General features: G+C 41.5%; 1 protein-coding gene across 2 annotated transcripts in view; it reads left to right on the forward strand.

Annotated features, from left to right (window-relative positions):
- The window catches only part of STOX2 (storkhead box 2), a 178,824-nt gene that overhangs the window by 89,372 nt on the left and 72,880 nt on the right, over nt 1-16,572 (forward strand). The window contains exon 1 of one of the 2 annotated variants that reach the window (XM_018565670.1): nt 700-1,110. The exons of the other annotated variant lie outside the window; for it this stretch is intronic. Coding sequence (XP_018421172.1) covers nt 948-1,110 — 163 coding nt within the window. The 5' untranslated portion in view covers nt 700-947. Of the gene's footprint in view, nt 1-699; nt 1,111-16,572 lie in introns of those variants that run through there. 2 annotated transcript variants of the gene reach the window in all.

The raw sequence follows: 16,572 nt of genomic DNA on the forward strand, positions 1-16,572 counted from the left end.
AGAGGACAGAGCAGGCTTTGCAGTGCTCGGAATACCTGAAAGCAAGCTGTTTGGGTCTAATTGTGCTGTAGACCCCTAAGCTTGCAAGAGCGGGCCTGAAGAAAGCAATAAATAATGGAATATAACCAGTGCCAGGAAAAGGCTGCAGAAGGACCAAGCCAAGAGGCGAGACAGTGACCAGCAAGCCTAGGATTCCTGCTTTTTATATCACTGTGAAAATTGGTGCAGGGTCGTGCCTGGGATATGATGTACAAAAATTTGCACGCCCAGTGTGTAAGAAACAGCTGTGTGGTTGTGAAGAATGAATATTGTCCCTTGATTACTGCAATGCCGATTTAGATTGCCTCATTGATTTGCTTCACGGATCCTGATAGGTGAAGAGAAGGAGGAGAGGAGAGGAAAAAAAAAAAACCTACGTTCATCGTCATCGCCTCCTCATTTTAATTCCACAACCACTGGGATATTGACAGTGGCTTTTTTTCGCAAGATCTTAGGTGCAAGGGTTCAGGTTGAAACCAAATTCTGTGGGTGTTTTTCCCAGTTTTCGCTTGGTTCTTTTGTGTTGTGCCTCACAGTTGGCTAAGCAGCCCTATGCTGAATCAAGCTATTGTTTGGGATCTCAGAGCTTTCACGCTACAAATCTCTGCTCACTCCCCCTCCCCTTCTTTGGCTGAGAAGCCACATAATGTGCCTTTCCTCCACATGAATCTGGAAGCTATAAGCTGGATTGATTGCAAATGAAGTGTAATGCATTGTGGGACGTGTGTAAAATTGGATCATTCGAGGGAGAAAACGAACGGACCCACAGCTTGCTTCCTAGAAGAGGTAGCAGCAAAATGTTTGCAGCCCGTGCTCAAGCTGTGCGCTTAATGTTTTGATGAAAAAAAGGGAACAGCGGTGAGGCCTGTCTCATGAAGCTGGACGATTAGGCTTCAGGTAGCCTCAGAATGAAGAAGACTCGGAGTACAACCTTACGCCGGGCCTGGCCCAGTGCTGATTTCTCTGACCGGGCCTCAGACCGCATGAGGTCCCGTAGTGAAAAGGACTATCGCCTGCACAAACATTTTCCACCAGCTTTTATTTCACAGGCATCACGAGGATATATGTCAGGTTTGTACTAATTTCTTACCCTAATCCTGCATCTGCAGACTGTTGCCTGGTAAGAATGGCATTTCTTCTGATTTTTACAAGGGTAGAGATCTGAACTAGAAAAAAAAACAACATCCATTCATTCATTCTATCTATCTATCTATCTGTCTGTCTATCTATCTCATTTGAATACATTGTAATGTGGAGCTACTGGCACAGATCTGTACAATGCACAGGTATATGTGTTTACATGATGGTGTGAATTGTACATATTTTAGTGCCTATGCCTACATCCACCATTTTGTACATCGCTAACGTTTTATGTTAGGCCTTTCAATATGGTGTTATTTGGCAAATAATTTATGCAGCACATCCAGATCTGAAGATAAGCAGCTGAAAACCTCACCGTTCTGGTCACACACACATACACACAAGCCCCTCGGCTCAGTCTCCTCATTCGAGGGACGTTTTGATTTCGTACATCAGATATATGCAGCTGGATGTCCAGTGCAAGATGATATAGAAGGGATGGTGCACATATTCCGTAGACGTTGGGTGATATCTGACAGTCTTCCACTACATAGACATTTGTTGGAATACAGACTGTCTCTCTGCTGCAGGAATGGTGCAGTAATAGTCTTAGAGGGGAAAAACACACACACACAAATCAGCAAGTTAAAGGGAAATGATCTCTTTCTTTCATGTATGGACTGAGTTTGTTTTTATTGTAGAATCAAAGCAGAATGCTTCAGAAAAATACCAGTTTCATTTACTGGGGGAAATAGACATGCTTAAGCAATGACCAAAATCTATTTAAAGACTGCTGCGTAATCTCAATGCAAAGAAGCCCTGGGCTGCAGAAAGGAATGGGACTTTCTTATTTGCTCCCCATAGTTAGAATGTATTCTGATACATATGACCATATTCATTTGAAACCCAGGTGCCAAGTCCATGACTCAAACCTTAGATGCATGTTTTATTTTTACATATACAGGGCAATGACTGTGACTTCATTGTGAAGATCGTTTGTCTACGCTTACAGTGATGCGGATATAGACAAACAAATATCCTTGTTTGGTTTGGTATTGAGAGATAGGGTCAACAGCTCCCGTAGAAGTGATTGACTTCAAAATTTCACCCTCAGTGGTCATTTGTTTTTTGTTTTTGTTTTTATAAGCTGGCATCTCATTGTAAGCCCAATAAGAATGTATCTCTTTCTCTAATACCGCCTTGAGATCACCTATGTTAATCATTGGTCTTACTATAGTATGCCTATGCAGTAAGATTGTTGTTGTACTCTTCTAAAATACAATTCATGCATTCATTTTATGCATGCAGCAGCAGTTGGAACAAAGCTATCTAATTTTATGGTTTAAGATTTAACCTGCACATACAGCTGTGCAAGGCACTGCCCATCAGGCTTGGTGGAAACGGTTATTCCAAAGCCTGGGTAAATGACATTTGCCATTTTCACCATGCCTGGCTCATTCATTGTCTCAGATGGGTATAAATAATGTGGCCCACTGTGTAGCCTGCTTCGAGTCGGTCCCCCTCTACTGACATCACAGCCTTATGTCATTCGTCTGTGATACCACAATGGGTTTTGCATCATGTCCAATCCATTTTTATTGATCTTCGTTGCCCAGCTTGCAGAACTATTGTGATTCCTTATTCATTAAGCTGGGCCATGACCATATCATTTTATTTAAATTATACATTTTACTATCCTCACCATTTTAAAACCATTAAAATACCATTTATTTTTAATATTGCAACTGATGTTCAACACTTTTTCTAAGCTTTCTCTTTTTGAACATCAGGGTGAAATATATTTAAATATGGCTGCCGATGTATCAGTGGAGAGTAGCAACTTCAATGACGTCGCTTTCTCTTGACCACTGGAGTGAGTCTGACTCAGCTATATTGAGAAATGGTATATAACTATGGCACTAGGTAAAAGAGGGGAGGTTGACACTTTGGATTGTGGAAAAGAGACCAGAGGTTTAATCATCATACAGATATAGGCCTTCTGTACATAAATAATCAACATCCTCAGAATGGCTCAGTAATATTAAATTATATGACTCTCTTGCCTGCAGTGTGCAGTTCTTGTATCGTGTATGTGTGTATGTCAGCGCAATTAATGTTAATGGTTTGCTACATCTGTCTGCATCTCCACTTGGTAATCCAGTCCTATGTTGAAGCCATGATAGCACATACAATAAACTGTTGTCTGACGGTAGTATAGGCTTGCTCCATCCACTTGTGCAAATTGATTGTGATAAGTATGGATGAGCTCATGTGATAGTCTGTGTCCTGTGCTGATACTGAAATGTGATGCTGTCTTGTGTCCGTTTTACTTCTGGTATCTGTGATGACAGAACGGGAGATGCCTCTGGCAGGATAGCTTTACCAGTTGCTCTCTATGGTATTGAAAACTGAAGGATTTGGAAACCTGGTTTTCTTAGTGGTTACAGTTCTTCACGGTGAAAAAAAAGGAGTCCCGGGCAGAGTGATATAAAGCATCCCTATGCCTCTTAATATATCCCTATAGCCCAGCTGTCTCCAGAGATCTTCATCAGGCTGCCATGTTGGTTTTGTACACCCCCCAGTGCTAGTAAAGTAATCTTCCTACAGCAATAGCTGTAGAGGAGCTAACATACCATATAACTGTAGTTAGTAGTTGAAAAGTCTGGTAACCCTTGTGACAAAATAATTTTCCTCTGCCATATCATCATTTTGCGTACTCTGTAGGACATAGAAATGATTAACCTATTTAAGAGGTATTTTCTTTCGTATTGCCTATCATGCAATAGGTGAAAACATAATGGCATCCTATAATCTAAAAACTGAAAGGCAAAATATATTTACTGCCATGAGAAATATTAACTGTTTCCCCTACATTCTTGTGTATGAAATGCAATGAGCTATACCAGCTATTATACCTAACAGCTTGTGATCATTTTAAAGGTGATGGAGAGCCATGTAGTGCATTCTAGCATTTTCAGGAAGGACAATGAGAACTCAAAAACTTGCTATCTTAAAGAGCCTGTATAGAAAGGTTATTTGTATCCTGAAACATCTACCGTTTGACTTCAGTTCCTTCTGAGAAGTTGCAGAGCACTTCCAAACATGTGACTGCCCCCAGAGCCTCATAACTGCATCTCTGCAATGTGAGATGACGGTGAGATTCCTATTACTGACATGCAAATCTGCCAAGGCACTACTGTTCTGTAGCCTCATAACTTTATATCTGCAGTGTGAGATCATCTAAGGCATTGCTGCCACTGACTGCTAGTCCCATGAGATTTAAAGGGGATAGATGGGAATAAGGAGACTGCTGACTGTTGGGTGAGCAGGCATCCGGTAATAAAAAGCTTTTTCCTGTCCCCTAGGCATTAATGAGCAGTTAACCATTGCAGTGCAGGAGCATGCCCACTGCAAGGGAAAACCTTTTATTTAGCCTGGAGCGGGCTTTAAAGTCACACTCCAGTAAAACTGAAACCTTGAGATGTGTACAGAGAGCACAACCTGTCCCCCCAGTTTTTAATTTCTTTTCATCCAGGCACAGCTGTGGTGCACCATTCCACTCAGTTCCCTATTGTTGGTAATTTCAAGATCTGAGAACCTTGTTTATGATAGAGGAGAGAAATTCCAAACCACATCTACTGCAGGCAAGTTGCTGGCTCTGATGTACAAAAGTCTAGATGTAAAAAAACTCTAGGATGTTTCTCACATCCAACATTCAGATTAAAGCTTGCCCTGGAAGTAAGAATGTGATTGTGGATACAAGAGAGAGAGAAAACATAGTAAGCCCTAGTTATAAAAATGAATGAGACTAGAACTGTCTGCTTTTGCCTTGCAACCTCTGGTTTTTTTTGCCCCACTCTACCCGGGGAGTTTAAATATTAGAATTTGATAAATAACTGAAAGGCAATGTGGAAAAAAAGTTATTTGCAGGACAGTGCCCAGTGCTGTTAGTGCTGATGCAGTCGGGTATTAGATAGCGGCTCCCGGCCGGCCGGGAGAGAAACACTTTCCCCGGAAAGGTTTACTCTGCTCGATTGTTTTGTTTTTTTCTGACATCGGAAGGTGCAATAGGTAGTTTGCTATTGCAAAGTGAAATAGCCAATAGGAATCTAGCTATGCATTCCTATGGTGTTTTTTTTTTTTATTTATTTATTCTGACGGTGTACACCAGTGGTTTTCAACCTGTGGGTCGCTGTGTGATTTCTGCTGTGCTAGGTGAGAGTCCTCCTCAGCCCTCTCCTAGCGCAGCAGTGTCAGTTCTGCCGTGTATAAATACACCATGTATAAATACATAAATGGTCCATATAGTGAGCTTGGTGCCAGATGTCGCTGCAGCAGCCATGTCATCCCTAAATTTTACCATTGGGGGGGTCACCACAACTTGGCAAATGTTACCAAGGGGTCCCGGCCCTAGAAAGGTTGAGAACCACTGGCCTAAAGGCAAATAGGCTGTTCACTTTGCAAGGGAATTTGCACTTTGTAGGGGAAGTTTCCATTAGCTTGGTGAATGTGGTGACATTGCATTTTGCAAAGTATACCCAATCATGAGCAAGGAAAATTAAAAAAACTGTTTTTTTGCTTGCACATGATTGGATGATGGAAGTCAAAAGAGCTTCACCTCAACTAAAGCTGGCCATACACTGTAAAAAAAATGTAATTCAACCTGCGGGCTGAACGAAGAAAATAGAACAGATTCCTCCATCAACCCTATACAAGCATGGGTCGAGGAATCTCCTGCTGACTTCATTGTATTTTGACAGCGGCAGCCAGCTGCTGTCAGAGTACCTAAACAGAGCTGGCAGCTGATTGGCTGCCTGCTCTGTTTGTTTGAAGATTTTCCAAACAGCACCTTCGTTTAGCTGATCAAGGGATGCTGGCCGAAAGGGTGCCAACAGCAACACCCACAATAGTGTCTGGCCGGCTTAAGAGGGCACTTCCTTGTAAAGTGCAAATTCTCTTCCAAAGAGAATAACCAATTTGCCTTTAGTAAATCAACCCGCCACTGTGAGAGTTGAATGTAGACATTGGCAGGCAAGCCTCTTATGCTGGCCATACACTCATGCAGCCGGCGGGCTGATCGAGAAAAGATCAATAGATCTCCAAATGCTCAGCTGATAAATTTTCAGTTGACTCAGATTTAAATTGAGATTTGTCGAGGCGGGAGGGACCTTCAGGTCCACCCCCAGCTCGGATTTTGACCTCTTTAGCAGTAATCTGCCATAATTCAGGCCATGTATGGCTAGTGTTAATGGAGAACTATGGGGTAAGTGTTTTTCCCCATAGTTCTCCTCAGGGTCACGGGAGGACATATACTAGCATCCTCCCGTGACCCAATGCTCAGTATACCGCGAGCTACAGCTCACGGTATACTGAGACCGCCGTAGCCGGGACGGATCCCGACATTACTGTCGAGATCCACCCAGCTGCGTGATTGACAGCTGGCTCTGCCTGTCTAGACGCAGAGCCAGCTGAACCCGCCATCTCCCCCGTTCGTTCCTCCAGTCAGCGCTGGAGGATCGGACAGGGGAGGGGGGGAATCCCTGCTGGGAGCCCTCACTGACAGTCACGGCTCTCTGCAGGGACAGGATCGAGAAGTGAGCGAGCGACGGTATGTGTACGCTCACTTCCCGATCTATTGAGCCGCCATGTGACAGTTTCATTGTCACACGTCGGCTCGAACTATGAGGGTGAGTGAAAATCACTCACCTCATAGTTCTCCTTCAAAGCTGCATTTTAGCGGCGGGCTAGTTCGTTGTGGCAGCTCTGGCAGTGTGCATTGTATCTCTGTCACTGTTTACTTTTTCTTGTAACTTTATCAGTAGTGTACAATGTGTACACTTCATTCAAGTCCCCACACAGCAATGCATTGCACTGTGCTGCCATGCGTTGACCAGTGGTGGCATCCAGTGAGCTGTGGAAAATGCAGCATGCTGCAGCGCAGTGCACCACCCTTCACACTAATGTTAACAAATGTTTAACAATTGTTTTCTATTTTTCCTAGCGGTGATCTGCATGGATCCAGTGCAGTAAAATGCAGATCATCGCTGTATGTGTGAACGAGGCCTTCGTGATATAGTACAGGAGAAGTAAGCTCTATAGGAACTGTCATGTATCTGTAAAATGATTAAATCTAAGGGGTTTGATTAAAATGAAAGACTCTTTTGGTCTTACTGGCAAACGCCAGCATGATTTATTAGTGAACATGAGCATTGTCTGTGTACGTATTTCTGAAGGCCTTTTATTTCATTTGCTTTTCTGATTCTGATTTTTGGAAAGTGATCCTGATGCACAGACACAAAATACTGACATTAGATTACAGCATTGTGATAGCATCCATGAACTTGTACTCTGCAAATGCCTTACTTTAAGTAGCATGAAATGTCCTCAGTTACACATATAAAATAGCAGTCCATAAAAACATCAGCACCGCCTGCTGTGACCAGGGATCTTGCGGTGACACAGAGGAGACTTGTGTACAATACACACTTGTGCTATGACAGCCACCCTCAGGTAATAGCTCTAGAAGTTAGCAGGAACTAATTGACCTGTCTCCTGGAGGTTGGAGTTCTTTGTAGTGGTACATCTATTCTTAACACAACCACGTCATTCAGGGCTACAGCCTTTGTATTTGTTAATTTATTGGGAGAAATGTAAATGTAGTCTAATGGTCAGTCTTGTCGTTTACCACATGGTCAATAATTAGCTGGAGGAGGTAATGGGTTCATTAAGAGATATGCTTAAAGGGAGAGTGAATTAGTCTTGGGTAAACTGTTTAAATGGTAATTTGGTGGGCTTTTTGTGTTATTTAGTGTCTTTCCTTACATCCTTGTTCAGTACAGAAAGGAAGCCTGTGATTTAGATTAAAGTGACACTAAACTCAGGAGTTACATTTTAAAAATGCATTTAAGTGCCTCAACTATTGTCAAAGATGTATCTTATTTGTGTATCAAATACGTTTTTGGTCATATGACAAAAAACTTCAATAAATGAAGCTTTTGCTATCTTAAAAGGATTGGTGTGCTGGTGAAATTTCTACAATTATTTGTGTATCCCTCGGCTGTAGATACTCAGATCCTCTCTGAATTCATGCTGACACTGTCCTTCCTTCTAGAGGGTGGCTACTGTATTCCTCATGGTCCCTGTGTGTGTTGAAAAGTAGCCACTGCTCCAAGCTCACACCTGCGATTGATTACAATCTCAGTACAGATTAGTAAACCAAACATGAGACTGTAGTCCATCACGGAGTGAGCTTGTAGCGGTGGCTTCTTAACAACACACACAGGGACCATGGGGAACCAAATTAACCACCCTCCAGAAGGAAGGACAGTGCCAGCATGAATTCAGAGATGATTTGAGGATCTACAGATGAGTTCTACACAAATACGATACATTTTTGTTAATAGTTAAGGGACTTTTATACATTTTTAAGATTTAACTCCTGCGTACGTTGTCACTTTAAACTGTAGGTCAGTGCAAAATAAAAACATAACATATGCAGTATATCTCTGCAATATACACACATTTACATGTTTCATACCACTCAATGCACTCTGCTCCTGTTGTGTGCTGACAGCGTTTTTGTGGACGTGTGTTGTCAGCACTGTCCATTTTTCCTTTGCCAAACTACTTAAACTGTTCCACTCTCCCATCTCAACAACACAAAGGCATTCTGTAGTACCAAGATAACAACTAGGAGGGCTAATCACGTTTCTTGAGATAACTTCGTGATTGAGTACAAGATACAGGACAGCTCTGAATTTAGGACATAATCAACAGGTATTTTTTGCACTTGTCAAACAGATAACTCAAAATGCTTTCAGTCGTCCAAATAACAGAACAAAGGGGTGCAAATATGAGAATATTATTGTTAAGGTTTTAGGGGTTGACAAATTGAATGCAGAATTCAGAAGCCAGTCTGTCCAATCCAGGAGCCTGCAGGGTTTTACTTAGGAGTCAGCTCCATTGACAACAACTAGAGAAAACCTTAAAAGTTAGGTGCCAGCTTTCATTCTGTAAGAATCATTGGCTCTCCCCTGGCTCCTGGGATTTTCTAGCCCTGGTTTATATACACTCTAACATGCCATAGCAATGAAGAATGAGAATATAGCGTATCCGTTCAATAAATCCAATCATATTGATTGGTCAGCATCAGCACTGCTGCCTTGGCACCAAGCGGTGGAGTGGGGGGGCTCCATATGTAATTGAGTTATACATTTGTGACTATTTTATTGTAAAGAATTAGAGAATAAGGCAGAACACCTTGCTTCTGTTGTGGAAGTGGCTTTAGAAACTTCTATGGTCATCTAGTGCAGATAGTAAAACCTTTGCAGTTAGTTTTTTTCTAGTAGGTCTTCTTAAGAAACAAGTGTAATTCTGTAGTAAAAACATCACATATTTCTACTGAGTTTGGTTTTCATAAATAATACAACTCCCAAACAGGTCCCTCAATGCTCCCCTTTCTGATGTCTTTGAGTTTGTCTGACCGGGCTCCACTGTCTCCTTTCCAGTTGCAATACCTCCACCTTGTAGTTTACAACAGAGCGGTGACGTGTTCTTTCTGTGGTCAGGCATCAGCCCTGAGCACCCTCCACACGTCACTAATATCCCATGGTGACATGGGAAATGTCATTCCCATGGCACATGTTGGATGTGACGTGTGCTGCCTTTGTTGATCCTCCTACTGGTGCCTGAGGAAGAAGACAGTGATGAAGGATAACTTTGATAACTCCAAAAGTAAGATACTTTTTTGTAAAACACATACATCTTTTTTAATATCGTAGGACAGAGGAAGCTATGGTTAAAAGGCTAAGTTTACCTTTCTGAACATGTTTCATGTTACACCCATATTTACAGTATAACATGAAACCTGGTCAGACCACAAACCCCCCAAGGTCACCACATTTCTAGTCCATTGACACTTCCTCCATCGCTGTTACTGAATGTTCATACCTCTGTGCGCACATGGACGGGAGGAAAAGTGTGCAGGAGCCAGAACATTACATCCCTGATCTAATGATCACAGTTGAAATGCTTTACTGGCTTCTTTGCAAAAAAAACAAAAACTAAATGCACATTTTTTTCTTTTATAAATAGTGTGCATTTACTATATGTTTTTTAAAAGGTTCAATTTCCCTTTATAAATTGATCCTAGAGTTCAGCTTTATACCGGTGTACACATCCATCTAAAGTACCTGAGTAATATGGCTGGAACTGGAATGAATAATTACAAAGCATGTGCCATTCAATCTGGTCAGGCGACCAATGACTTCTCCCTATGTCACGATTCTTTCACCAATATAGTTAAACCGCAGTCCAAAAATATTCCAAGCCAGCATTTGCTGAGTGAGCGGCACCGCCACTCAAACTGTTTAAATGTTTGTTGCCACTAATCCCAGAAGAAAAACTTGCATTTTTAATATGTCAGGAGCAAGAGATATCATTTCCATTGCATGTTTTAACCAATGGGCCGGTGTGTTTGCACTGCGCTGAGCAACTGTTAAAAAATACAAATAGCTAGGATAACCCTTCAGATCTGGCCCTGATTCACAGCCAACAGTTTACAGGAGTGAATGAAAGATCTCATAGACAAGAAATACAAACATTATTCCACAGTGCTGCCAGAAGTTACAAATGTCCAACTTGAATAATTAAGTATACATCAGATTTTATTAATTGCCTTAAAGCAAACAAGGATATTGTTTTGTTATCTTTAGCTAACTTCTTAGATGTAACTGATAGCATTAAGACTGTATCTTTTTCACTAGGCCCAAGGGAAAGACGATATGTCTGGCTGGTGGAATGCCTGGATTTCAGACTACAGCCCAGACAGTTGTTTGGTCTTCCTTTATGCTCCCTTGCTTAAAGTGCAGTTGAAGACAACATTTCTTTTTAGTTTTGGATAGAGTGGAGAGGGCTTAGAGCACCAGTTCTTATTGTTGTGTGTGTCTCCATTGGGGAGTTTCACTCCCTCTATTTTTCCTGGTGACCGTTATCACTGAAGGTGCAAGAAAATCACAAATTTAGGGTTATCACCTCAGCAGGAATACACACAAAATCACCCAGTGGGGACAATTGTTCTGGTGACCCTCTTGACCACCAGAGATTTCCTTCACTTTGGAGGGATTTCCTCTCATTTCCTTTTGTGAATATCAGACAGGAAGTAAAGGAATATCTCCCTAATGGGGCACAGAGGGCAAAAAAGTGGACAGAAGTTATAACCCTCTCTTACTCTATCCAAAACTTAAAAAAAAAGAGTTTTGGATAATTTCTATTTTAAAGCAATAGCAACAACCTTACCATAAGAATATATGTGCATTTAGTCTATTTTATGCATGTTATTTACCTGTAAAAGGCTCCCTTATGTTGACATCCAAAAGCCATGAGGCTGCTGTTGGGGCACCACTTGAATGTGTTGTTTTGTGCTTTTTCCTGCATTGATTTTAAGTTGGCTACAGGGTCTCTTTATAGGATAACGTCAGTCCAACAGCTTATTGAGGTGCTAAAGTCTCTAAATATAACCAGTTATGGCTTGTACTGATTTTCCTATGCAGTGGTACAGAATCCATTATACTTTCCAGGCCTTGGCTACTTGTGTGTGGTGGACAACACCTGTGCTGCAGCTTTTTTTAGCTTCTTAGAGTTAAAGACATTGTCCAATTTATCAAAAATGCAATAAATGCAACCACGTTAAAAAAAAAAGTATTTTGCATTGAAGTCTTGCACCCATGATCAATGCATTGCGAATGCACTGCAAAGGCTTTACCATTGCTTACCACCAGCCCCAGGTTGGTACAGAGGTTACAGATCTTTAGTTATGGGGGGGTGGAAGTAATCAATAAAAAGTGGGTGACATCATCGAACCTGTCCTCCATTGAGATCTTTGATGGCATGTTTAGTTTTTCCATTCATGGATTCATGTGAATGGGTGACATGGTTGTCTGGATGGAGCTACGCACAGCCACACTAAATTTAAACAGGGAGAGGAAGGCTTTAGGAAGACGCACCTCACAATTCAGGTGGGGGGATGACTTGGGAAATATACACCCTAAATATGAAACATGGTCACAAAGATGGAGTAAGCTCACCACACATGTTGGGTGCTTACTCCATGATCTTTCTGACATCTAAACACAATAGCGGTGGAAGGTCTTCCTTTCTGTTAAAGGGTAAAAGTTGTATTTAGGCTGAGCCACTGATTGGTTGACTGTGCCTGAACATCTACAGTTGAAAGGTACCCACTGTCAAACAGAGAAGGCTTAGAGCTGGTGATTAGGTAAGTATTACACAGGTTTTATTAACATTTTAGGCTGTAGCAAGATAAGGGGTTGTAAAATAAATTAAGTGTAGCATTGGCTTTTGGTCATCTTTAAAAGGCATCTTCACAAATCCATTGGCTTACACACTTCCTCGTAAAGCTGGCCATAGTGGCCATAGAAGGCTCAAGTTTTAGCTGCTTTTTGCTAGATCACTCATAATTCAATCCATGAGTAGCCCTGCACGCTCCACAAAACAAATTGTCTGGCAGCTCTAGTGTATTCAGGCACCATGTGCGCCATGGCTGCTTAGTGCAATAACCGGCAGTAGAGATTCCTCCATCCACACTGTTTAGCATGGATCGGGGAATTGATTAGTTTGGATGATTGAATCAATGACTGACTGTGTATGTCTAGCCTAAAGGCATCAAGTTCCTCCATTATGTACTCCAGTTCTGACCACTCCTCCTCATAGACTTGAATAGGATTGTACTCCTAGCATCTACAGTTCCATTCAAATCTATGGGGGTGAATGTACTTTATTGCTCCTTCTGACAACACAAGTCTATGTTACAAACAGTGGAATCCCCATGTTGCTGATATCCTATCACAGTAGCTTGTAAACACAGAGTCTGAGTGATTGCAGTTAAAACATTTGCTTGATCTAGTCAATTTGCTTGATCTAATCTACAAATTTCTGTATTTAAAGGACTATTGCATAGAAATATTGTGTTCTGGTAACTATATGAGGTTAATACATGTAATGATAGTATTTGGGGTATGACTTATTTTTGGTATTATTTTCATGCTTCTGTTTATACTGCATATTTTTCACATTTACTTCCAGACTATATACTAATATATTAATATATGTATGGGTATAAACAGCAGCACTTTGTTATGCAGTTTGATTCAGGGCCCTGCAGAGAGTGGTTTTAAAGTAGTAATTTTTGTGATAAATACAGAGCAACTTTGATAAATAGTTTATTTATTTGTGGCCTCTCTACTGATGTATGTATATTCTTGTATTTCCTCCTGTATGGGGTGTTTAATGGTTGGAACCTTTAGAATTATTTGTAGAGTTTTACATGACTGATCTGTCCAGCAAAAGTGACAGAGAGGGTCTATTTAAACCAGGGTATTCAGTTGCAGTGTGTGTAATGCACACACATTATGAAGTGCGTTGCTTTAAGATGGTCCATCCATTTGGGTTGCCTAATGCACCACAAAGGACCTAAAATCATACTAGCTACATTTTTGAATTATAGCGCAACACATCACATTGCTCTACAGGCATTGTGGAGGTGTGTAGCCCATTGTTGCCTTGAGATAAGAGTAATAGTTTGGGTGTCCTCCGTAAATAAAGTAGTTATGCATCAGTGAAAAAATATATTTTTGCAATTGGATCATATACTTATAGGATTATTTAATAACATTTAGGCATGTAACAAATGAAAAACAAATATTTTTCCAGTACACAATAAATAATATATACATAAAATCACTTCATTAAGAATGATGTTTTACTGTAGGCAGAATGGCAGATCACTAGCCGTTAGGGCTGCAACCAACTAATCGATTATTGATAATAATCGATAATGAGAATAGTTGTCAACTATTCTCATTATGGATTGGTTGGTTGGATCCCCTAGCTCTCTCTTCCACGCTGGGAGGAGAGCACAGCAAGCAGTGGGCAGGTGAATTAGCCAGCCTGCTATTAGCTATTGCAATTTGGTTTCGGCCTGACAAATTCTGCTGCGGGAGGTGCGTTGCAGTGCCATTCATTTCAATGGCAGCCCAAATGCACCTCCCAGCCACAGTGTGATCGCCCGCACTGGAAGGCACGGTACCACTTGCAGTTTTATTCTGAAGTAAATTTTATGTTTGTAACATCGCATTTGTGTATTTTGTTTTAAATTAAGGATGGTATTTATTTCATTTATTTTTGCCGATTAATCGAAAAAATAATCGGCCAACAAATCAATTATGAGAATACTCAATAGTTGCAGCCATACTAGCCATTGTCCAAGGCCTCTAAGTTTGCTAGAAATGTATGTACTACTAGAGGCTGCTTAAAAATAAAGTCCCTGTGCAGATTGATATCATCTGTAGAGAGCAGAAGAAATGTGAGGGTTTCAGGCTCATAAGAAATATGAGACAGGGTTTCCGGTTATGGTTCTGGAATCCCAGAGAGGTTACGCAGTAAGGAAATTACTATTATTATTATTACAGGGCTAGACATAAGATATAAAAGTAAGGGATAATACCAGTTTTTATTGGCATTGAATAACTATACTTTTAGAAGAATGTGCATTGCTAAGATGCTTAAATAATTTACCACATTGTCAGTTTCCACTATTTAAACGACATTGGTCAGATGGGCAAGAGAACCTGAAAATTTATATCTTGTACATGTATACCAATGCCAGTGAACTGAATAATCCTGAGGATGTGATAACCCACCATGGAAGAAACTGTAAAAGGATTATATAGTGGTCTTTGTATTTTAATGTTATAGTAGTCCTCATTAACTTTTAAATCACACATTTGTTTTTAAATAAAATTATACTGGTGTATGGCCAGCTTTTGTCTATGGGTAGTACATACTGCACCTATATGCCACAGTCCTTGTACCCACAAAATACTCCCTAACTACTGTACCACAAGAGAGACCTTCACAGACACACCTAAACCTAAAGTATTATCTTTAAAAAAAATAAAACTGCATTGTCAAAAAGCTATAGCTTTGAGATAGCTTAAAGCACTGAAAAGCACTTACCTCATAGTTCTAGCCGACCAATGAAATTGAGACTGTCACAGGTTGGCTTAGTAGATCGGGAGGTGAGCGAACACATACCGGCATTCGCTCACCTCTCGATCCTGTCACGGCTCTCTGCCGTGACAGGGGAGGGGCTGGATTCCCCGCTCTGCCAGCGCTGACTGGCGGAACAGACGGGGAGGGAGCGGGTACAGCTGGCTCTGCCTCTAGATAGGCAGAGTCAGCTGTCAGTCACGCAGCTGGGCGGATCCAGACATAATTGTCGGGATCCGCTTCAGCTGCGACGTCTCAGTATACCGCGAGCTGCAGCTCGCGGTATACTGAGCCTAGGGTGACGGGAGGACGCTAGTTTGTGTCCTCCCGTTACCCTAAGGAGAACTATGGGGAAAAGCCTTAACCCCATAGTTCTCATTTAAAGCTGGGCTGGACAAATCCCAGGAGCCAGGTAGCCAATGTGCCTTAAAATAAAATCCTGCTGACTCTTATTCAATAAAATAATAAGAAAGTACTTAGCAACCAGCAACACTTTGGTCAGGAGTATGAAGTGTACACTGGTAAGTACTTTATGTACAACACAATGAATGAGAGAAGCGGTCAGCAGTATTTGTCATAGCACCCTTTAGCAGGAGGAGAAGTTGGCTGGTGTCTGTGGTCAACAGGAGGAATACATATCGGCATTGGTGGTCAGTGGGAAAAAACAAATGTCTGGCATCAGGGAGAGGAAAACATGTCCAGTGTTGGTGATCAGGGGGAGGAAAAATACTTTGTATTGGTGGTCAGCAGGAGGGAAAAAAATAAGCCAGCGTTGGTGACCGAGAGGAAGAAAATGCTTGTTGTCCATATTCCCAACTACCCCACTGTACCCCTTCATACTCTCAACTACCCCACTATATCCTGCCACTTCCTCTCCATGCCCCTTTACTATCCTATCATACCCTTTTTTACCCTCAGCCACCCCACCATACCTCTCAACTCCTGAATAGCATCCCTATTAACTTCTTATAATTGCCCTATTCACCCCTTCTCACCCATACCCTCAACTACCCTTGTATAATTGTCTTATTACCCGCCCCCCCATACCACTTAACTAATGTTGCATAACTGCCCAATTACACCTCTCTCCACTACCTCCATATGAGTGCCCAATTGACCCCATCCTTCCTACATATTCCTTTACCATCTCTGTATAACTGCCCTGTTAATTCCTTTCCTTACCCACACCACTTTACTACCTTTGTATAACTTCCCCATGAACCCCTTCCTTAATATCCCTTTCTATCACCTGTGTATAACTGCCCTATTAACCCCTTCTTTCATCCTTGCCTACCTTTGTACAACTCCAGGCCCTCCTGACAGAGCAAAACATTTCCTCCTCATTCCTTACTCTACTAACTCAGTATAACCCCCCCCCCCCCCCCCTTC

Source organism: Nanorana parkeri, unplaced genomic scaffold (genome assembly GCF_000935625.1).
Source record: "Nanorana parkeri isolate BGI_ZX_2015 unplaced genomic scaffold, ASM93562v1 scaffold871, whole genome shotgun sequence".
Lineage (NCBI taxonomy): Eukaryota > Metazoa > Chordata > Amphibia > Anura > Dicroglossidae > Nanorana > Nanorana parkeri.